The sequence below is a fragment of the Malus domestica genome, chromosome 15 (assembly GCF_042453785.1).
Source record: "Malus domestica chromosome 15, GDT2T_hap1".
Taxonomy (NCBI): Eukaryota; Viridiplantae; Streptophyta; class Magnoliopsida; order Rosales; family Rosaceae; genus Malus; species Malus domestica.
Genome location: NC_091675.1, coordinates 29,997,001 through 30,019,962, shown reverse-complemented (window position 1 = coordinate 30,019,962; position 22,962 = coordinate 29,997,001). Strand labels below are relative to the sequence as shown.

Sequence of the window (22,962 nt, the reverse complement as noted above, 5' to 3'; positions counted from 1 at the left end):
ACAAACTCGGAACAATGATGACATTCATTACAGTGTATATATTAGGATAACTTTGACACGTGAATATAAATTAGTTAACGCTAGAGACATCAAAGTTTCAATTTCCTTCGATGAAGTTAAGAAATGTGCGGTAGGAGCTATATATAGCTTCTGCACAAAGTTCAAGTATATTTAGAACCCTGGAGTATTTTCCACCACAAATTGCAACTTTGCAGTTGCAGGTAAAAGGTTTATAACTTTCCTCAATGAAACAAAATTTGAAAATGAAATTATTACTAGGTAAAATCCCAGTTGATGATTTGGCAGACAGTGTCACGTGTTGGTCCTTAAAGTCTATTAGAAAGAGAGCTTAAAGCTGACCCCGAGAGAGAGAGAGAGAGAGAGAGAGAGAGAGAGAGAGAGCTTAGAGAAGCTTTCTTTTTTCTTTTGGTCAACAGAGCTAAAAGAAGTTGGGTTCATAGATCTCCTCAAAAAGTTCAGTAATTTTGATATGATTCATCAGCTAAACAAGATCATTACCAGCGCTTGGAGTAGTTTCAAAGGCTTCGGATCGAAAAGTGCAAACGTACTAAAATTTCCAGTAGGATTACTCTGATGTGGTCTCATATAGTTGAATTTGTGTATTTTTCAAATCGTTTAATTATTTGATGGTTACTAAAGTTTCTAAGTAAATAAAGAGTATTTTAATTAACAGTAGAATAATAATTAAATGACTAAACTAGTTTTTTTGGCAAAAAAAGAAAGAAAGAAAGACTCAACTAGTTTCCATAGAAAATTATCTAGTACTAAGAAAAATATCTTGCATTCTTCTCTCTTACTTCACTAAAAAGAAATGCAAGATGAATAGATTTTTTATAAGTGCTAATAATAATTTTTAATATATAATTTTAAATAAAATTGTGAATAATAATCTCTTAAAAGTAGTCCCGAATTGATACGATTTCGATCATTAATTTTGCGTAACAATATTGCAAATTAAAGAAGAAAGGCACATGAAGAAAGTAATTAGCATTCTTAAAAAAGAAGTGCTTAATTTAATTTTAACCAGTTGGCTTCTAACTTGTAATGATTATTCTGGGATAGCCCGATTGACTTGGAGAAAAAAACAATTGAATGCTTCTAGCTCATGTGTTTAGCGATCACCTGCATGATGATATTCTACAAGATATCATTGTATATTGTCTTCACTCTCTTTTCATCATTGCTTGTAATACTTATGCATGGCGTGTGCCTATGTAGACTAGACAGATTTAATTAAATCTATTATTTCGTGTAAATAAATGTCTATTTATACTTAAAATATATATAATTTCATCATAAACTACAAAATAGAATGACATATATATTATGAGCTATTGGAACATAATGAAAACATGGGAAACAAGCATATAATGTGTGTTTATTTAAATATTCAATAAGTCTCTTACAATATATTAAAAAAAATGAAATGCAAAATGAAAGTTATCTATTTTTTGTCTAAGTGAGTCGCAACCTAGGCAGGTTTTGGCGAGATAGGCAGGTGCCTAGTCGTTCTAGGCGGGTGCTTCAGTAGGTCTAGGCGCTCTTTCTTAATTTTCAAATGCCTAGGCATTAATCCGGGTGGTGACCAGCCGCCTAGTGCCTAGGCGGCACTAGGCTGAGATTTTTAGAACAATGATAAAAAAAGAGTAGAATTCTCTTCCTTTCTAGTCTCTTTATTTCCTCTTTTCTTATTTGAACGGTTACGGTTAAACCACGTTAATGTTTTATGTTAATTTTTTAATAGTCAGAAGAAGACAAAAAGTAATATATGAAAGTAAGGAAAAGAAGGGAATGAAAATAAAAGATGAGAGAATCCTACTCCAATAAAAATATTGCTGCTTTGTTTGACGAAAAATTAAATATTGCTGCTTTGAACAGTAGAAGCTCAATGTACTCCAAATTTAATCAGTTATGGCAATTTTGAGTAATATCTGACGAACTACAATACTTAAAAAGAAATTACATATGAAGGCATCGTTTGGTACACCATGTAACACACCGGATAGGACTAATAATACGGAGTACGGTGTTTGATGTCTGGTTGTATTAAATAGCCACTGGATTAAATAATCCGGGCCCACCTACTTTATACGGTAAACACCCGCTTGCTTATACCCTCCAAAACCTCGGTACAATTTAGTCGGTCACTCTTTCCTTTCTCTCCGAATGCATTGTCGATCCTCTCTAGACACTCTTTATGCCTCTTGCGCTTGCTCTCTCGTCTGAATCCAAGGTTGGTCTTCTCAAACGCCTTCTTCTTCATCTGAATCCCAGTTCATCTTTTTCTTCTTCCTAGGTTCCATACCTCCCTTTGTTCTTCCTTGCTCCTTCTATTTTTCTTGCAATTTTCTTTCAATTGATTGAATCTAGTTATTGTTTTCTCTCTAATTATGCAATTGATTATGTAATTTTGTGTTTTAATTAGAATTTTCGAATTTTAGGGTTAGTTGTTGGGGTTGAATTTTAGATTTGTCGTTGGTGTTGAACTTTCATCCATGTCAATATGTTGTTGATGTTAAACTTTCATCCATGTCAATATGTTTTCCCAGTATGATCAAGATTAAATGGTACCCTTTGTCAAAAATTTTAGCTGAGAAAGCAGCATGGGATTTCTGCAAAGAAAATGGGATTAATTTGGTAACCATCCTACCCACCTTCGTGATCGGGCCTAGTTTGCCCCCTGATTTGATTGGTTCATCATAAAGGGGTCCTGTTTGGGTAGGAATATCGCTTGTTGGCCTTCCTGGCTCGAGCACACAGCTCATCGCAGAGTTGGCACTTTGGTTGACTGTCGGGCTCTTGCTTTGTTTTTCAGGTTGCAAGAAGAGGACATGATTAATTCTGAAAGGTGCCTTTGTCGGGCCTTAAGTATAAGTCGTGAGGCTCATAGTCAAAACTAACTTAAGTGCTGAGGCGTGCCACTGCCATCTTAATATGGCATATGTGAAATGAGTGGATTTAAGTCGATTACTTGCACCCCAAGTTACTCTAACTTCTCATCATCAAAGGATTGTCGTGGATGGGTTAAGTCTACATTAGATTCTTTTCTATGCCTTTAGATTAAGGACTTTTGTATATCTTGTATGGTAAAAGGGCAGAGGTCCAGGTCTAATCACGACATTAAGTGGATCAACTCTTACGATGATGAAACCCTTTAATTAAAACCAAATCTGAGAGTAAGCTGAACTTTAGATCATTAAGATACCTAAAATGATTTGAATACATACTAGGGAATTCATTACAACATTAGATCTATTAAGTAAAAGACAAAATAAAGGGAATCGGGCAAGATTGAACCTTGTCGAGCAAGGCTGGTCCTTTCGCCATTTCTTTTCTTTGCCACTACAGGGGTTTGAGGATTTCAAGGGAGAATGGATGACAAATAAAGTTACAAGAGAAATCGATACTACTTGGTACGCAGCAGAGCTATTAAACTAGACAAAAGATGACTTTTGTTAGGGCTAATCCTAAAAATGATTGAGGTTAAGGGCTGACTACAGCTTCGTATGCAAATCTAGCTTGAGCAGAGTTTATGTATTTGTTTGTTTGATTGGTTGAGTGTCCTTGTCTCTGGGCCCTCTTACTCCTTTTATAGGCGAATTAGCCTAATTGCTTGCAGCTTGGTTCCTGCCCGAAAGTAGCTGAGAGGTAGTGACTCATCAGTAATTTATGTACTCTGCCATTCAAAAAGTGCTTTTGGGCTGAGAGTAGGTTGATTTCCATCAAGTGTCACTTCTTTCAAGCCACTAGCCTTTGCATTAAATGGGTGAGTACTTCATAAATCTTGAAATGAATATTTGGGCTTAGGTGATGAGCTTCGGGCAAAACCTCCTCCTTGGTTCTTGTTGGGCTTCTCTTCCTATTAGTCCAAAGTTCAAATATCAACCCAAACAATGCCCCCTTCAATCGTTATTAAACTTGTAAACCGAGGCATTTTAATAATGATTGAATAGTTACCGCGCGCCTACACTCGGTATGAGCGTCATTTAATGCAATCGTCGTTAACTGAGTCTTTTCCACTAACCCACGATTTTTGCCCTTTAATCAACAACTCATTATGTCATTTCCTTTAAACGGCTTAAAACCTCTGATTTTCCAATTTTTCCCAAATTCCTAAGGCTTTTAAAAATCTTTCCTGCTTCTGGCTTCTTCTTTTTTACCCTTTTAAAAATTTCATTTTTATATTTCCCTCCAAATCTTAATCGATGGCCCCAAAAAATTCTTCAAACCAATCTTCATATGAATCTAGTGAGGGTATAATCACCCTACGCCGTCTGCTTAATGCTTTTCATCATCCTCGGATAGATCTACAGTTTGAACTCTTTTTTTAGGAGGAAGGGGTCCACTCACTGGGACCTGCATGGGTCTCTCAAGTTCCTTCTGCAATAGAAGCCAGTATGCCCAAGGCCAATTGGTTCACTCCAAACCCGTTTCTGGCTGAATCGGGCATTTCTTCGTCCAAGTGGTCAAATCACCATCGTGGCTTCCCTTTAATGAACGATGAAGCTTGGGTTAAATGGATAAATGAGCTTGAGCCCATCTTAAAAAAGAAATGGATGAGTAACGGTATCTATGAGCTGATAATGCTTTCAAAGACCACCACAGTGGCAAAGCCATAATTATTGACCACTGCTCTTCTTTTCTGGAACTCGGGCACCAACACCTTTGACTTCACGATGGGTCCCATGTCTCCTACTATCTTGGATATGGAACAAATTTTCAGGCTAAGACCATCGTGCATAATTGTGGACATAACTCATGATTGGGCTCTCACTCCTCGCCCGATTGCTGAAAGTTCGGGTACAAGCTCGGGCACATCGGCTCTCTTTCTTCAATTAGAATACAACTCAACAACTTTTCAAAGTTATGGGACTTCTTTCAAGGGTTTTATCCCTTTTGTGAAAAACAACTTTGGTGCAGGTTCTTCTAATGCCAACATAGATCAAGAGCATATGTATTTTCTCTTGTACTGGCTTAACAAGCATGCTTTTCCCAATAAATCCAAGGGGGTGAAGGTCGAATGGATTCCCTTGGTAGAAGCCCTTCACAATTTTGATGATGTAGCCACATGTCCCTTCTTCCTTTCTCACTTATATCATCTCCTTTTCGAAATGACTCGGGGTAAACCATTTGAGACTAACCTCAATGGGCCCATCTAAATGATCCAATTAAGGTTGCAATGGTACTTCCCAGAGTTTCGGGAAATTAACTTGGAGTTCCTAGAGGGTGTAGCCTCTACCCGAATTTTAGCCGAAGCTCCCCCCACAGATCATTCAACATTTGCCTGCTTTTATTTTTTCAGAGTCTGCAGGACTCGGGCAGACTTAGAATGGGGAGCATCTGTTTTTCGCAAATGTCCGTGGTTTCTCAATCAGGCTTTCCAAGATGCTCTTGTAGAGGACACTGACCCTTTATGCAGAGAGAAATTTATCAACTGTATTCAATCGCGAGATTTAGCCAGAGGAGTTCGCAGCGGTCGTTATGAATGCGAACTGGAGGTTTATCATCCCAACTTCTGTAGTAGACAACTGGTCTTTAGGCAAGCTACCCCAATCCCATTTTTCGATTCTATTCATTGTGGTACCTCATACCGCCTCCTATCTCCTCAAGAAGATATTTTTCAAGCTGCCCATCATAGCCTTAAGGTTATGAGCAAGGTTGCCTAAAAACCTTTGATCCTTAATTTTGAGTATACTTCGGCATTTTCTTCTTGGCGGGAGGCGAAATGGATCAAGAAATATGGAGGAGATCTGCAGGAAGCCCATGACCGTCTCTTCAGCCAACTTTCTCTCAGATCTTTTCCTAGCTCAGGTGAACTTAAAAGTTGGAAAGAAATGGTTTCTCGAAAGAATCAGCTTCTTTTGATAGGTACTTTCTGTGCTCTCAATTCCTTCTTTATAAAAAAAACTTTATACATCAATGATTTTTTAATTCTTCATAATTTTCATTCCGTCCAGCCCAAAGGACCATAGAAACGACAGATGTTGGGTCAGAAGAAGAATCTGCCGATGCATTGATCCTTCAAGAAGCTACAAACGAAGCTAGAAGGCGAGAAATTAGAGGATGTGGGGATACCTCTGACCTTCTTGGAGACTTAGAGGTTGAGGGAGAGCTCAAAATAAGTACTTAGGCCCCTAAACGGTCACGTATTATTGTGACGGATACCTCTGATTCTGATATTGAACAACGACTAAAATATAAGCGGGCAGCCCCAACCAGGAGAAGTACAAGAGCTCAAACCTCCAAGTCTTTTAAAGCTACTTCTGCTTCAAAAGCCTCTACCATTGCCGTGGATAAGAAAAAACAAAAAGCCCCCAGTAAGTATATTTTACCTTAATCTTCCATTCATACCTCACGCTTGGGAACCAACGGTTTGGTCCTTCTTGTAATCAGGACCTTCGTTATCAAAAAGGCCCTCTTTGGTTTTAAAGGACGCTCCATTGGATGTAGAAAGGCAACGAAGAGCTAAAGATCCCCAAGATGCGGTCCTTGAAGAATTAAAGGTATAGACTGCCCCCTTCTTTTCTTAGAATTCTTTCCCCTCTTTCTCTTTTTGATAACTCTTTTACCCGATTATCTGTATCAGGAAATTCGGGCAGAGAAGATCTCTTTGCCTGAAGCTTCTTCTCCTTCAGCCCGATCAAAGCAAGCCCTTTTTTTCCAAGCACAACCCACCCCTTTAGAGGTGACTCCAATTTCTCAGTTTGATCATCGAACTAGGTATATGATGCATTATGTGGAGGATGACAATGATTCGGTAAGTATCTGTTTCTGCCATCCTATACCCGAAATTCTTTTTCTGAACTTACTATCCTTCCATATTTTCAGCCTGCCTTGGTACAGGAATTTTAGCACACACCAACTCCTACTTTTAGAGAGCTGATAATTCCTGAGATTCTTGTAGCGTCCAAGGTGACCAATCCTTCTAAGCCTCAAGTTCCTCCACAGGTATATTTTTTATTTGATTCTTCTTGCTTCTCTTTTCTTACAGGTTAGTTACTGGCTTTCACTACTTCTTCTACTCTCGCAGGCTTCTGTTGAGGTCTCGGGTACCATTTCTCTTCCACCAATAGGTAGAGAAGACCTTTCCCCACAATCACAAGAGATTACTCCCCCTCCTCTTCTTTCTAAAGCTCCGGGCTTATCTCAGGTATAATGATCTTTCATATTTTACCTTTTCCTGGCTTGAACACTTCTCTCTTATCATATTTGTCTTGGTTGCAACAGGATCCTGGAGAGGGTTCGGACAAGTCCCCTCCGCGCTTGGTGCATAAGGGAGATCTTCCACATTTTTCTTCAGTCTTCGAGGTTACAGGGGCCTCTATCCCCTGTCCTGAGCAGGGAGCCAAGACTGCTGCAGCAACTTCTCCTACTTCCGCTCTTTCTTTTGAGAACCTTCCCATTCTTCCTTCTAAAGTTGTACCTGTTGTTGCAACTGAAAGTGTTAGAGACATGCCCCCAGCTTCATCAACAACATCCTTACTCAATCTAGTGAAGAAGTTTGGCCAGATTAAAAACAAACTACAATCTCCTCCAACAATTTCTGAGCTCCCTTTATTTCAGTGTGCTCGCAAGCTTTTCAAGGATTGGAGAAAAAAAGGCTTCACAGCTTCTTTTAGTCTTAAGGTACGTTATGATGTAAAAAAAGCCCTTTTTGAACTTCACCAAGCTGAGCTGCTGCCCCCAGCTCAATACAAGTCATTTCTGAGTTTCTTCGAGAATTTGCGAGCATTAAGGGATCAGCATCTTAAGGCAAAGCGAGCCTCTAATAGAGTAAAGTGCTTTCGAGAAAAGCATGTGAAGAGTACAACTGTGCTCCGGCAATTGGTAGAGGAATGATCAGCAATGGAAGCAAGGATCACAGTGGTTGATTCTGAAATTCAGAGTTTAGAGGAGCAGCTGTCATTACTTAAAGCTGAAAAGATGACCCTTTCCAACCAACTTTCCCAGAAAGTAGAGGAGATGGAGAAAGCCTAGCAAGAAGTTGAAGATTCCGAGAATCAACTAGTGAATAGCAATATGTACTTGGGACAGCCAGATAGAATCTTTGCTATCATGCAAACTTACTTCTCTAGAATAGTTGCTTTAGCTGAAGATGTAAAGTTATTGGATTAAGATTTTTGTAATCCCCTTATGAAATGAAATCTTCTTTTAATCCGAATCCCTTTTTCTGCGTTTTCAATAGCAGAAATTTCTTTCTTTCTTTCTATTCTTTGATCACTTCTTGATTGATTATGGTTCCTGCTGGGGACACCTCTATCTGGTGTTTCCGTTGGTATTGATTTGTACAAACATTCCCCCATTTATTACAACTGCTTTTGACTTGTTTAGAGAGTTCCATCTATAGGCTTATTCACCTTACCTTCATCTCCCAAGTGGTTTTTTCCTTCTCCTTCCTGGCCCATATTAAGTTGATCATGTTGATTGGGGCTTCTGGGAAAGGACATGTGTCAATCATCATGTTGGTCTGAAGTTTCTCTAATAGCAACTTCCCTTTAACCATGAGATCTTGTATCCAATCTCTGAACTGAACACAATTAGTGATAGAGTGGTTGAAGGTATGGTGCAGCTTACAATACCCTTTCCCCTTTAAGGTCATCTCCAACCGAAGGGTCCAGAGGGCCAGAGGGTCGAAAATAGCCTGAAAACCGTCTCCAACAGAGGGCTAGGCCAGAGGGTTGTGGAATCTTATAGGGCCCTAAGAAATCAGAAAAGGCCAAAGGGCTAAAGGGCTGGCCACTTTCAGCCAACTAGCCAACCCCAGGCTGGCCACTTTCGCCGTTTCTTTTCTTTGCCATTACAGGGGTCTAAGGATTTCAAGGGAGAATGGATGATAAATAAAGTTACAAGAAAATCAATACTACTTGGTGAGCAGTAGAGTTATTAAACTAGACAAAAGATGGCTTTTGTGAGGGCTAATCCTGAAAAGGATTGAGGTTGGGGGCTGACTACAGCTTCGTATGAAAATCTGGCTTGAGCAGAGTTTGTGTATTTGGTTGTTTAATTGGTTGAGTATCCTTGTCTCTGGGCCCTCTTCCTCCTTTTATAGGCGAATTAGCCTAACTGCTTGCAGCTTGGTTCCTACTCGAAAGTAGCTGAGGGGTAGTGACTCATCAGTAATTTACGTACTCTACCATTCAGAAAGTACTTTTGGGTTGAAAGTAGATTGATTTCCATCAAGTGTCACTTCTTTCAAGCCACTAGCCTTTGCATTAAATGGGTGAGTACTTCATAAATCTTGAAATGAATATTTGGGCTTAGGTGATGGGCTTTAGGCAAAACCCCCTCCTTGGTTCTTGTTGGGCTTCTCTTCCTGTTAGTCCAAAGTTCAAATATCAACCCAAACAGGTCCTTCTTGAGCACCCCACTCAAACCTGTGTTAAATAACATTATAATGAGTTGTAAACTAAAACAACAATATAGGGGAAAAGAACAAGAATTCAAATAAAATACCCTTAAACAATTGAATCCTTCATAGCATTCAGCAAGCTTTTGTCAACTTCAGTGGAAAGTGTGTAATATAATAGAATGTTAGGTCTATACAAATATACCCTTTTGTCAAACAAAAGAACTAGGTCTGGAACGTACAGCTAAAATTTGAAGAAAGGTAGAGGGAGGGAGAGATGAAGAAAAGAAAGTTATATAGAAGATATATAAAGCTATGTTTTGATTTCACATGGTGATTTTCTATCCGCGGGTTGGGGTGGGGCTATATGAAGCTATGTTTTTACTATATTAGGATTAAAACAGAACCAAGACAACAAAAGTACTTCATAAACAAAATAACGTGCTGCTTGTAGTAGGTGTATTACCTACTTATCAGGGCCAAATGCCTATATGGTACGTGCGGCAAGAACATCCCACTCATATCTAGTCTGGAAAAAATTGCCTATATCATTCTGAGACCAATCAATGCTTACAACACCATTCGCAATGCCCTCAGCAAGTCATCTCTCTAATGGCTCTGCAATTTACAAAAGGACAAAGGTTTTTAGCACATCATAATTTAAAAACTGAATCAAATAAAATTTCTGAAAATTAGGTTGCTTCGTGTTCTACTGCATCAGATGTTCTTAGCCTGCTTAATACTGCTTATTTATGTCCCTGCATCATAAGCGCTTCGTTTAATCTTGATCAAAAGCTTGTTAAATGGTTATTTGTTTGAACATTCAAGCAGGAGAAACAGAGAAATTCAAATGGCATGGAAGGATGGGATATATTCACATTGTTCGAAATTCGAATGAATTAGTTTTGATGTTTATTTGAGCCTAGAGTGACCTAGGAAGTTGAGTGCAGAATTTTGCATTGTGGTTAAGCTTACACATATGGAGAAGGTCATTTTATAGTTAAGTTTCAAATGTGTGTTGTCTGGCTTTATAGTTACGTAGCACCTGAGACTACGAAGGTTTGGGGAACATGGATTACTTGTAAGATAGTAGTTTAGCGTTCTTATCTTTCTTGAGCTTCCTTACCCATGTATGCTTGTATCCTTTTTGTATTCTACTACTGCAGATGTTTAATCTCCTTTGCATTTTGGCTTTAATTAGCCAATGATCATGTCTTCTTGTAATTGTCAAAGATACAAGAATTGCTTCAGAAAGAGTGGATCCAAAACCTAAGATTGCTTTAGAATTGTCGAAGATGGATTTGTGTATTGGGGAGCAAATCAAGGCACTGAATATCCTTTTCGAAAAGCCACAGAATGAGAGGACATTCTTGTCTTTGGATGGTGCAATGAAAAAAATCCTTCGTACTCATGTTACTTGGACAAAGTAACCGCAATTGACATTGGAAAACAACAACAATATAGTTTGTTAAAAGCAACATGCATATCTTTTGTTAAAAGCTGTAGCATGTATATATTTTTGGTACTTGGACAAATTGCTTCTAACTGAAAGCAAAGCAACAACATGCATATATTTTGGCTATTTGGACAAATTGTTTCTTACTGAAACCAACTTGCATTTGTATATTTTGTGAACTTGGATATGTGGTTGGATTAATCTATATAACCTAACAACTGTAGTTGTGTTTTGTGAACCTTCTTTTATGTTATTGGAAAATATTTTGAATTTGAAGTATGGAATTTCCTATTTTTCTTTGTTATTTAAAAATTTGTGTGGTTTTCAATAGGTATAAATATGAATAAAGTTCAACAAATAAACAAAGATTTGTCAAAATTTGTTTTTCTTCCATTTTCTTATCCGGTTCGGTATCAAACACAGATAAATAATACAGTCATTAATCTGATATTGCACCAAACGCCCGACTAATTTAGTCAGCACTATCCGGTGGCTATTTATCCTATCCGACAGAAATAGTCAGTACAGTCCGAGCTACCAAAAGAGGCCGTAGTGGATTGGAGCAATTGTTTAGAATGCGTGATTTTGTTTTATATATATTTTACGAGGGCAACTATATGGTTGATGTTTTTGCTAATTTTGGTGCACATAATGATGTATATTATTGGTGGTCCAACATTTTTTCATGTGCAACCTCTTCTTATATTCATGACATTTCTGCTTCTATCGGCTATCGTTTTAGATTATTTTTACTTTATAGTTTCTTTGTATGTTGGGTTGATTTTTGGTTCCCCTAGCGTACTACTCAGTATGTTTTTCCTCAACACAGAACATTCAGGTGATAAAGGATAATTTGAAAGCGGCCCAAGATCGGTAGAAGAGTATCGCCGACAGACATTCTATCGACAAAGTTTATAAGGTTGGTGATTGGGTATTCTTGAAGTTATCACCGTGGAAAGGTATTGTGCGATTTGGAAAGAAAGGGAAGCTCAGCCTTACATCGGACCGTACCAGATCGTTGAACAAGTCGATGAAGTTGCTTATCGACTTGCTTTGCCACCAGAGTTGGTGAGAGTGCACAATATGTTTCATGTATCGCTGTTACGGAGGTGCGTTTCTGATCCATCACTCGTAATCCCTCCTCAGCCACTGGAGATCAATCCAGATTTGACCTATGATAAGGTTTCAATGACTATCCTTGATTGGAAGGATAAGGTTCTTAGGAACAAGACCGTGCAGATGGTGAAGGTTTTGTGGAGGAACCACTCTGTGGAGGAAGCCACTTGGGAGACAAAAGAGTGTATGCGAGATATTTATCCACGTTTATTTTATGGCTTTGATGGTAATCAGTATTGAAATTTCGGGGACGAAATTTTTATAAGGGGGGTAGATTGTGACGACCCATCCCTAATTTTCATATGTAATTTCTCCCCGAGTATGTATTTGACGAGTATGCCCTTAGTGGCAAGTGACGTGGACGTATACATATCTCTTTCATTTTATTTCTTGCTATCGCATTTAAATTGTACACGCTAGTACGAGTCGGCGTAGATTTTAAAGTGTAAAAATATCTACTTTGGATAGATTTCGATTTCCTTTTACTGTAGGAAATCTGAAATCATATCCTTTGGATTCCCTTTTTATCCTACCCGTGCATCCCCTCCATTATTTACTTAACCAATCCCATCTATCCCTACACTCTAGCAGCCAATCACATCCCATGCTCTCCCTCTTTTCTGTCACCAATCAGAAAAAGGAAAAAAGAAAAGAAATAGGAACTCTCTCCTCTCTCTCTCTCCCTCGCCAAGCTCCCTCTTCCTCTCTGCAACCTTCACAAAAACACACCAAAACTCACAAACGTGACAAACCAACTACACCATTGTGTTCATCTCAGTCCCACGATCACAACCATGTCCTTGAAATCTGGTGTAGACGAGTTTTGACTCACCAACTAGGAAGGTTCGACTCGGTGAGTTCGATATAATGATTTTCAGGCCATTCATGGCTTCGTAAGCCTCGAGAAACCCTTAGAACCTTCATTTCAATTCTATGGGTCGGTATTGATCTCTTTTTTATGTTTTGAACGTATGGTTTTACCCAGAAAACTCGAGAAGAGGAAGAACCTGCACGTTTTTCAATCAAGAATCATGACCATTTGGTCATTTTCAACCCATTTTTTCTGATCAACCTCGACCACAACTGGACTCCTACTAGGTACAAACTTGTTCTCTACATTCCTAACTTCAAAATGGCTTTTGAATCATTGAGTTTGGATAAGTATCGAGTTAGAAATCAACTCTAGAAGTTGGGAAGAAAATTTCAATTTTCTGGAAATTTACAACCATGGTCATTTGGCCACTTTTAGGCCAAATGTCTGAATAACATGGACCATATTCGAACCTTCTGTAAATTGGGATCGATACATCACATTCCTAGCTTTAATTTGGCTTTTGTAGAAGTGTTTTTGGTCGAGAATCGAGATCGTTATGAGCCCTGGAAGTTGGCCCAAAAATCTGCAAAACTGCAAAAAATCGCGAGGAAGGCGAGTACACCTGTACTCGCGGGCGCGCATGACAAATCTGTGCAACCCCTTTGGGCGGCGCGTGATGGTGCGTCCGACCTCCAGCCGACGTGTGGTCAACACGTGTGTGTTCGTGTCGTCAAGTAGATCAATTTCATATATTTAAACCCTAGGTTTGAGCAAACTATGGGGGTTTTATTTAGGTTTCCGTTATGTGCTTTAATTAATGTTATTTTAGTTACTTCACATATAGGGGAAACTTAGCCTGAGGATTTACGAGGCCAAGCTAGGCTCGGGGGTTACGACCCAGCAACATACTTGTGAGTGGGCAGTTTGTTTTATACCTATACATATTTATAGTTTCCATAAATGCGTATTTACTTCACTTTTACATTTATATTGCCAAGTATCGTTTTTGTGATATATATTGTGATAAATGCTGCTATATGGCTGAGATATTACTGTCATGACATTCATACATACTTGTGTACATGCTCATATTGCTGCACCTTGGTGTTAGTACTCGCCTCAGGGCCAGGGCCAGTCCTTCACGTGCATGTTCACATCGCACCGTTCGCTCACCTTGGATCCAAGTTAGGTGCCAGTCCTGTCGGGTAAATTGCATTAGGCAATCCGACTTGTATGTGACCATGCTTCTGCACCAGCCTTCATGTGATCGTAATACTAGAGCATATTGATTACACCCAGTCCTGTTCGTGTCAAAAACTATCTGTTCGAACTTGTGTGTCAGCTTAGATGGATGAGCACTTAGTTATACTTGATTATCACATGATTATTACTTGGCATTTGATACATCATTACTTGGCATATTCCTAGTTATATTACTGCTATAATATTATCGAATTATTGTTTATATACCTGAGTAGTATGTTTTAAGGAAACTATACTTGTTTTACGACGAGGGGTTAGTATTTTCAAAGTTAAAGGTTTTCTTATAAGCATTGTTTTGTTGACCCACTCAACTTTGTTTTTCACCTCTCTAGGACCTAGATAGTTGTACTCTTTGTGGCACTCGAGGAATCCCGGCAGTTTTGACATTTCCTTCTGTTTTAGACGTACAAACTTATCACTATTATGTAATAAGTGTACTTTGGTTGTTTTGACTACTCTTCTGTAGTCTCACTGTTTATTACGCTCTGAATAATCGTAGCAGGTTCAATCCACGATTGCGCACTCTTTCACTGTTTAGTTCTAATTAGTTTTAATCTTATTCACTTTTTGCATCACTTACCCTTATGGTTACGTCACCTCACCGTGATGGCTAGCATGCTTCGATCATTTCATGTCTCTTCTCCCATCAATGTGGGATACATTCTCAACATACTTTGCGTACACTTATAAATTGAATTACTCCACATATTACCACTTGATTTTATAGTGGAACCGGATGTATTCAAGAACACTTTTGTTATTCTATTAAAAAATAGAAGAACCGTGGAAAGATGGAGTTGGGGAAATAAAAGATGAAACATAACGGCGAAGAAGAGAGTGAAAGGGGAAAATACATGAAATGAAAAATACACATTATCTGAAGTTGCTTTAGAGGGTTTGTCGTTTCTATATTACCATTTGTATCTGTTTCCAAACAGTATGTATTTTGGGCATCAATCAATCTGGTGGAACCGTATAGCAAATTTGGAGGCCAAAATAACAATCTAATGAGCTGCTTGTTGCATTATGCTCTAGGTCTAGGGAACGAAAAATAAACATTTTTTTGTGCTAGCATCCATTTGCACACAAAAAAAAATTGCAGTGCTCCGAAGTATAAGATTTTTGTATTTTTTTTTAACCGTTTAAATTTTGATTGTTGTTTTTTTTAACAGTTGAAAAAGTCAAAATACTCCATAATCTAGAGCACCCTAAAAAATCTCTTTGCACTTCACGAAGAATCCTTTCAAATGTAGCATCAACTTACTATGTAAAGGACATTATACGGAAAAATTAAGAGAAAAATATTTTGTTAACTTAGCATAATTAGTTTAATTTTGCAACCCCATTGCTATCTCTTTAAGATTGTTTTATACAAATTGAGTCTTCTCGCCTTTTATTTTTCATGTCATGGAAGCTAACCCTAGCCAGTTTCCTTTTTGCTAGAACTCAACATAGTTTGCGAAAAAGTTTTTCATATCCCAAGATGACATAGTTCACGGAAAAAATAAATTTTAAACTGAATTTTCAATGGTGCAATATTATCATACAAAGCTTATTTTGTATAAGCTCACTTTTCAATTATTTGAGAACTTAAATATTTATTGAAATAAAATGTATATATCGAGGACTTTATATAAGTGAACAATTACCAATCATTCATGCACAACCAATTTGAGGTAACATATTGAGACTCAAGTAGCATAATATCATGTTGGGAAAAGAACGTAAAAAGGAAAATAAGGACATATGTGTTGAAATAGCGGCTCAAATTTACGTGTTTTGGGTTGAAATTTCTTTTGGAACTTTTTAAAATACCGTTTTTGTTTCAAGAGATCATCAACGTGACATAACTTAAGTGAGCCGGTCAATCACATCAAAGGAGAAATTTTCTCTTGAATGCATAGTTTTAAGGGAACTTTAACGAAAAGCACCCGGTACTGTTCACTTTAACGAAAAACCACATTTTTACACTAAAAAGTCAATCCTGGTACTATTCACTTTACCCTTTATTTTGTCCTTATCATTAAAACTCAAAGTTTTCAAGCCATTTTCATTAGTTTTCCTTAGTTTTAATAGTGTCACTGGTCAATTGAAATCAAACAGAAAAATTATAAAATAAGGTGCTTATTTTAAAAGCACCGCAAGTGTTAGAATAAGCTATCTCTCCTCTTTGTTGTACTTATTTCTTTTTACCATTGTGGATCACCCACATCGTCGCCCTGTCGATAATCTAATTTAGAGTGAACCTCGTTAAATTCTTGTTGATTATTGTTTTTGTGCTTCTATAACTTGTTACTGGTATAAATTATCATGACTTTTGAAATACGATGATCAGTTTCGAAAGTAGAATAAAAGAGATGAGTACCACAGTACTACTACTACCACCACTCTTTCATATCAGATAGGAAAGAAAAGCAAGATTAGAGTGACAGAAAGTGAAAGGGAAAAATTGGGCTTCCCATTTCCTATCATGTATTCATTGATTTCATTTCACAAAACGACAAGTACAATGACATAGAAAAGTGTATTGTATGGGATTGGAATACTATCACGTCGCATAATTAACTAAATTATATGTTAATCCTATTATGCATCAACAATATAATCTTACGATGATGCACTCACATCGAATGAATTTTTAATGACTTGTACATGCACTGTAATATTTTGAACTAATAATATAATATTATGTATAAATTTCTCTCTATTTATAATTATAGTATTCAATTAAGATCTCACTGAACAATTACCATGTTTTAAGAGTGAGAGTCACCCACTTATGAGCCCCACACACAGATACTCCCATGCAAAAAGTTCATCTGCCATTCAACAGCTAATTGCAAAGGTATAAAGATCCCGCTCAAGTTCAAGATGCTTCAGTTGCTGCCAGTTGTTAAGAGATTAGATAATGGGTTGTTAAGTTTGTAATTATATGATTGCTTAGTCCGTAAGAAATGTAGCTTGTACAAAGGACCTTTGTACTGCATTGTTAATCAGTTAATGAAAGAACAGAAAACCTTATTCTCTCTTGCTCTTCTTCGATCTCTTTGTTTCTCTAAATCACCATAGCTACACTGCATACATTTCTATCAAGAGTTACTAACCAACCCTAGACAGATTATGTAGATTATGTAATCCGGAAATCATGGCCTTTCTTTGTCAACTTTGGCTGCCTAGTTGCACCATGGGCTGCTGTGTTTTCCTTGACAGAAAAGTGTAAATCACTCCTTACTTGTGGTTGGTTTCCTCCAATTAAGGAGTATGACCGGTCACTAGTATTTGGTGTAATGTTCTTCAATTAGGGAGTATGGCCAGTCTCTAGGGTTAAGTCTCTAAGGATAGTTGGTTGTAACTAGTCCTTCTTTATATATATATATCCTTGTACATTCAATACTTATGAAATATACAAGAAAACTTAAACCAAATTGCAACATGGTATCAGAGCAGTGTCATCCTTGACCTATCTCTGCCCATTTTTTTCCGTTGTTGTTCATCTTCAAGCTCGAGTTATGGCTGAAGAAAGCTCAGTAAACCTTGGAGGAGAAAACTCGCAAAGTTCTCCCTCTTTTGTTTCAGATACTGAGATAAATACGAATCAGCGTTTATGCTCCGTTTTGTTAAATGAATTCAACTATCTCCCATGGTCTAGAACAATGTCTCTTGCTCTCGGCGGAAGAGGAAAGCTAGGGTTCATTAATGGAGGAGCTAAAGTACCTGAGCCTTCTACCCAAGCATATGAAGCATGGTTATGCAAAGACCAACTGGTCATGTCCCTGTTACTCAACAACATGGAGAAATATGTAGCTGAGATCTTTAACTACTCAGAATCCTCACAAGACTTATGGAAGTCTGTGAAAGACATGCATGGGAACCAGAATAATTATGCTCGTGTGTTCTAGCTAAAGAAAGATATTGCAGGTATTCAACAAGAAAGAAGAACCTTTGTTCAACACCTTGAAAGCCTTAAAACCATGTGGAATGAGCTGGATGTATATCCTTCTCATACCACTGATCCCTTTATTCTTCTCAAACGTGTTGAGGAAGATATGATATATCAGTTGCTAGGAAGCTTAAGCTCCGAGTATGAAGATCTCAAAAGCCACATTCTAATGAACATGGAGCTGCCATCATTTCAAAATGTTTGTGCTACTGTGCAACGTGAAGAAGCAAGAAGAAGGGTGATAAACCAAGTGCCAAGCCACAAACTACTTAAGACTCGATGGTATGCTACGAACTACATGCAAACTGACAACAAGGTATACAAGGGAAGGAATCCACACCTAAATTGCAAATACTGCAATGTTACAGGACATGTGGAAGAAAAGTGTTAGGAACTACATCCAGAGCTAAAACCTAAGTTCAAAAAGAATGTTAGGCCATTCACTCCTCGAGCATCACAAACAACCCCCTACAAAGCATAACATATTGCAAAGCATGCCTCGAGCTCGCTCAACCATGGTTCAGTAGGCTTCACTGAAAACCCCTTATCTCTTATCAATGAATTTGCAGCGTATCTTCAAAGCAAAGGACATGGAAAGGTTGTACCAACTCCTAAGGTTGAGAGTGACAATCACACTGCACTTCTTAGCCAGTTTGCTAGGTTCCTTGCTGACCACGATCATGTCCATCCTGATAAAGCTGCAAGTATCTTAAACTCCTTCTCCACTGCACTTCAAACTAGTATTGAACTTCATTGCTAGATAATTGACTCGAGTGCCACTGATTACATGACCAATAAAGTCTCAGATCTGCATGATTTTCATTCTTTTTCAAAACCTTCTCAGGTGTCAATTGCAAATGAAAAAGTGTCTCGGTGATGGGTAGAGGAAAAATAAATTTGATGTAAAAAAACATCGAGTCTAATGCTCTATATGTTCCATCCTTTCCTTTCAAATTACTTTCCATATGGCAACTCACTTCCACTCTAAAATGCATTGCCATGTTCTCACAAACTAATGTGATATTTCAGGATTGTATCACTAAGAAGATGATTGGTGAAGGTTTTTTTTTTCTAAATGTCCTGTATTATTTTTGCAAGAATTCTCATCTACCTAAAGCTCTTCAAGCAAACTCAAGTAAAACTCAAGATCAACAACTTTGGCATCAAAGACTAGCTCATCCATCCGAAGTTGTTTTGTCAAAACTATTTCCCATGTTTTGTCACCCATCCTTTAAGTGTGATACCTGTCATTTTTCAAAATTTGCTAGACTTCCTTTTGGTTCTTCAATGTCTAAGTCGAGTACACCATTTGAAATGGTACACACTGATCTATGGGGTTCAACTTTTGAATCAATAGAGGGTTACAAATATTTTGTCATATTTTTGGCTGATCACACTTAAATTACTTTTCTTTCTCTCATGAAATCTAAAAGTGAGGTTTCAACTATTTTTAAAGACTTTCATAAGTTGGTGGTAACACAATTTCACTCAACCATTAAAATCTTGAGATCAAACAATGGCACTGAGTTCTTGTCCAATATCATAACTCAATATATGAGTTCACAAGGAATAATTCAGCAAACAAGTTGTGTGGGAACCCCACAACAAAATGGGATAGCTGAGAGGAAGAATAGAGATCTATTTGAGAAGACTCGGGCACTCATGTTGCATATGAATGTACCCAAAATGTTTTTGTCATATGCAATTCTTACAGCCACCTATTTGATCAATAAGCTTCCCAGTCGAGTTCTAGGATTCAAATCACCATATGAAACCCTTAAAGACAGACCAATAAATCTGTCAAACTTGAAAGTCCTCGGTTGCACTTGTTTTGTACATGTGCAAACTCAACATCGTGACAAATTGGATGCTAGTGCTGTGAAATGTGTGTTCATGGGATACTTCTCCACTCAAAAGGGATATAAATGTTTTAATCCTATCACTAACAAGTGTGTTGTATCCATAGATGTTCGCTTTGAGGAAGAAACTCCATTCTTTAAAAGGGATCCTACTTCATGTGAGGGGGAGCTTTTGTGTGATTTGTTTCCATTGCCTATATACATTGAGCCTTTGATTCATGATGATTCCTTAAAGGGTAGTAGCAGTCGTGAGGTTACATCTCAATCCAACTCACAAGAAAATGATGATCTTGAGGCTACATCTCAATCCTTCACTCACCAACCTACTCAAGAAGTTAGAAGAAATCCACCTCGAGAAAGAAAAACCCCTGCCAAGTTTGTAAACTATGTTACTTATACTTCTAGATATCCCATCTCTGAAGCAATAAGTAATTACAATTTCTCAAACTCACATATTGCCTTTCTTACTGAAGTTTTAACTCTTGTAGAGCCTAATACCTTTCAAAAAGCCAATCTCATCCCTTATTGAAGGAAAGCCATGTCTGAAGAACTTCAAGCCTTGGAGGAGAATTGTACTTAAAGTATCATTTAATTACCTCCAAGAAAGAAGGCAGTCGGGAGTTGTTGGGTCTACAAAACTAAACTCAAGTCTGATGGCTCAATAGAGAAACACAAATATAGGCTTGTTACTCGTGGTTTCACTCAAACCTTTGGGGTTGACTACAAGGAAACCTTTGCTCCAATAGCAAAAATGAACATAGTACGTGTGTTACTTTCAATTGCTATCAACTACGGTTGGTCGTTATATCAAATGGATGTTAAAAATGTTTTCCTTCATGGAAAGCTTCAGGAGGAAGTATACATGCAAATTCCCCACGGTTACTCTCTAGTAAAAGATGGCATGGTGTGCAAACTTCACAATGTCATCTATGGTTTGAAGCAATCACCAAGAACTTGGTATGCTAAGCTAACCTCAGCATTGGAAAGGGAAGGTTTTCTTAGAAGCAATCCGGATTCTTCCTTGTTTGTGCACAATGGAATTAGTGGGAAGTTGGTGGTTCTTATTTATGTAGATGATCTTATCATCATAGGTGACAATGCCTCTAAAATTGAAGCCCTAAAAGCCTCCCTACATCAAACATTTTCCATCAAGGATCTTGGGAAGTTGAAGTATTTTCTTGGCATTGGGATGGCAACCTCATGACAAGGTTTGTTTTTAAACCAACGCAAATGTGTCATGGATCTACTCGAGGAAGCTGAATTTACTGATTGCAAGCCAGTTGCCACCTTAATCAATAGCAAACTCAAGCTTACCATAGATGGTGAAGCACTAAAAAATGTCACATATTATAAAAGATTGGTTGGTAAGCTAATCTATCTTACCATCACTCGTCCAGACATTACTTTTGCTGTCAGCTTGGTCAGTCAATTCATGCAAGCACCCACAGTTGAACGTCTCAGTATTGTTAAAAGGATCCTTCGCTATCTCAAATGGTCCATCGATCGGGGAATTCTTCTGCGTAACAATCATTCCACTGAGATTCATGCATACACTGTTGCTGACTGGGCAGGCAATGCAATTGATACAAAATCCACCACTAGTTATTGCACATTTGTTCGAGGCAACATTCTTACTTGGAAGAGTAAAAAGCAATAAGTTATTGCCCGCTCAAGTGCTAAAGCTAAGTACTGAGCCATGGTTACTACTGCATATGAATTGATTTGGCTCAAAGGTCTCTTGTTTAACCAAGGGTTCTCGAGTACCACTCCCATGTCTCTCATATGTGATAATCAAACAGCCATGCACATCGCTACAAATCCAGTTTTTCATGAAATGACCAAGCATATTGAAGTTGATTGTCACTTCATACGGGCTCAAGTTCAGTCATAACTCATTCAAACAATCTTCACTCGCAGTTATGATCACTTGGCAGATGTGTTCACTAAGGCTCTATCATTTGCACATTTTCAGCGTCTTCTAGGCAAGCTTGGCTCGACTATACTACTCGATCCAGCTTGAGGGGGAGTATTGAGAGTTACTAACTAACCCTAAACAGATTATGTAGATTATGTAATACGGAAATCATGGCATTTCTTTGTCAACTTTGGCTGCCTAATTGCAGCATGGGCTACTGTGTTTTCCTTGACAAAAAAGTGTAAATAACTCCTTACTTGTGATTGATTTCATCCAATTAAGGAGTATGGCTGGTCACTAGTATTTGGTTTAATCTCCTTCAATTAGGGAGTATGGTCAGTCTCTAAGGTTAAGTCTAAGGATAGTTGGTTGTAACTAGTCCTTCTTTCTCATATATATGTGTATCCTTGTACATTCAATACTTATGAAATATACAAGAAAACTTAAACCAAATTACAACAATTTCCTCCTTATTCTTCTTCATTTCTATATGGTATCTTCACCGGCAATCGGTGTATGTCTTTAATCTTGATTTTCTGTTGCTTTCGTGTTCTCTTCTACTGATTCATGGTATAATTTCTTAATTCAGCTATCGCTTCTTCTGTGAAATTGGTTTTTTTCTTCTTCAGGAATTACAATATATTGAATCTTGAGTTGTTGCCATCATCTATTCGATAAAATGTGTGCCTGAAATTCTCTTCTTTCTTGTTAATTTCACTTGCAAATATCTTTCTTTAAGTCTGATTCTTCCCTATAATTGTTCAAGAAAGTGTTCTTTGAAACCCTAACTCTCAATTTCTTTGATATCTCATCTATAATTCAATCATTAATTCCAAGAATCAAGAAAGAATGGTGACTGCAGCACAATTATAGATTGTTCAATCTCCTATTACGAATTTAATCCCTAAGTGTTTCAACCTCTATGACTGTGAAACTTATGATCTGTTTAAACCAAATTCGCGCACCACTGAAGGTAGTGGAGATACATAAATTGGAGTAACCTGTAAAAGAACAAACAACTATGAGTAAGCGAAAGAAGAGGGAGGGGGTGTGTGTCGGCCAAAGGCTCTCCAACGGTCAAGTTAGTAAGACTCAAGCAGTGGGCAAGAAAGTTAGAGTGTGATGATTGTGTTACCAAAGATGAACCCTAGAAAGATATATTTATACTAGTCGAGAGAGCGACTTTTTAAGGATAGAATTGCCCCTAACTATGTATCTAAAAGGAACTTGTT

At 37.8% G+C, this 22,962-nt stretch overlaps 2 protein-coding genes across 2 annotated transcripts; both read left to right on the top strand.

Annotated features, from left to right (window-relative positions):
- Positions 1-7,866: 7,866 nt before the first annotated feature.
- Positions 7,867-12,179, top strand: LOC139191845 (uncharacterized). The gene is made up of 3 exons (XM_070812870.1): positions 7,867-7,974; positions 8,056-8,123; positions 11,783-12,179. The coding sequence occupies exons 1-3, from the start codon at positions 7,867-7,869 to the stop codon at positions 12,177-12,179; spliced, it is 573 nt and encodes a 190-aa protein (XP_070668971.1).
- An 8,873-nt stretch (positions 12,180-21,052) lies between these two features.
- Positions 21,053-21,472, top strand: LOC108174761 (uncharacterized mitochondrial protein AtMg00810-like). Its single transcript, XM_017336210.3, has one exon. The coding sequence runs from the start codon at positions 21,053-21,055 to the stop codon at positions 21,470-21,472; it is 420 nt and encodes a 139-aa protein (XP_017191699.3).
- Positions 21,473-22,962: the final 1,490 nt, after the last annotated feature.

What these genes read in the sequence shown, in the direction of transcription:
- LOC139191845 (XM_070812870.1), top strand. Translation starts at nt 7,867, where the DNA reads ATGGAAGCAAGGATCACAGTGGTTGATTCTGAAATTCAGAGTTTAGAG. An exon ending in CCAACCAACTTTCCCAGAAA is followed by an intron (nt 7,975 to 8,055) that starts GTAGAGGAGATG and finishes TACTTGGGACAG; the next exon opens with CCAGATAGAATCTTTGCTAT. An exon ending in GCTTTAGCTGAAGATGTAAA is followed by an intron (nt 8,124 to 11,782) that starts GTTATTGGATTA and finishes CACCGTGGAAAG; the next exon opens with GTATTGTGCGATTTGGAAAG.
- LOC108174761 (XM_017336210.3), top strand. Translation starts at nt 21,053, where the DNA reads ATGGATCTACTCGAGGAAGCTGAATTTACTGATTGCAAGCCAGTTGCC.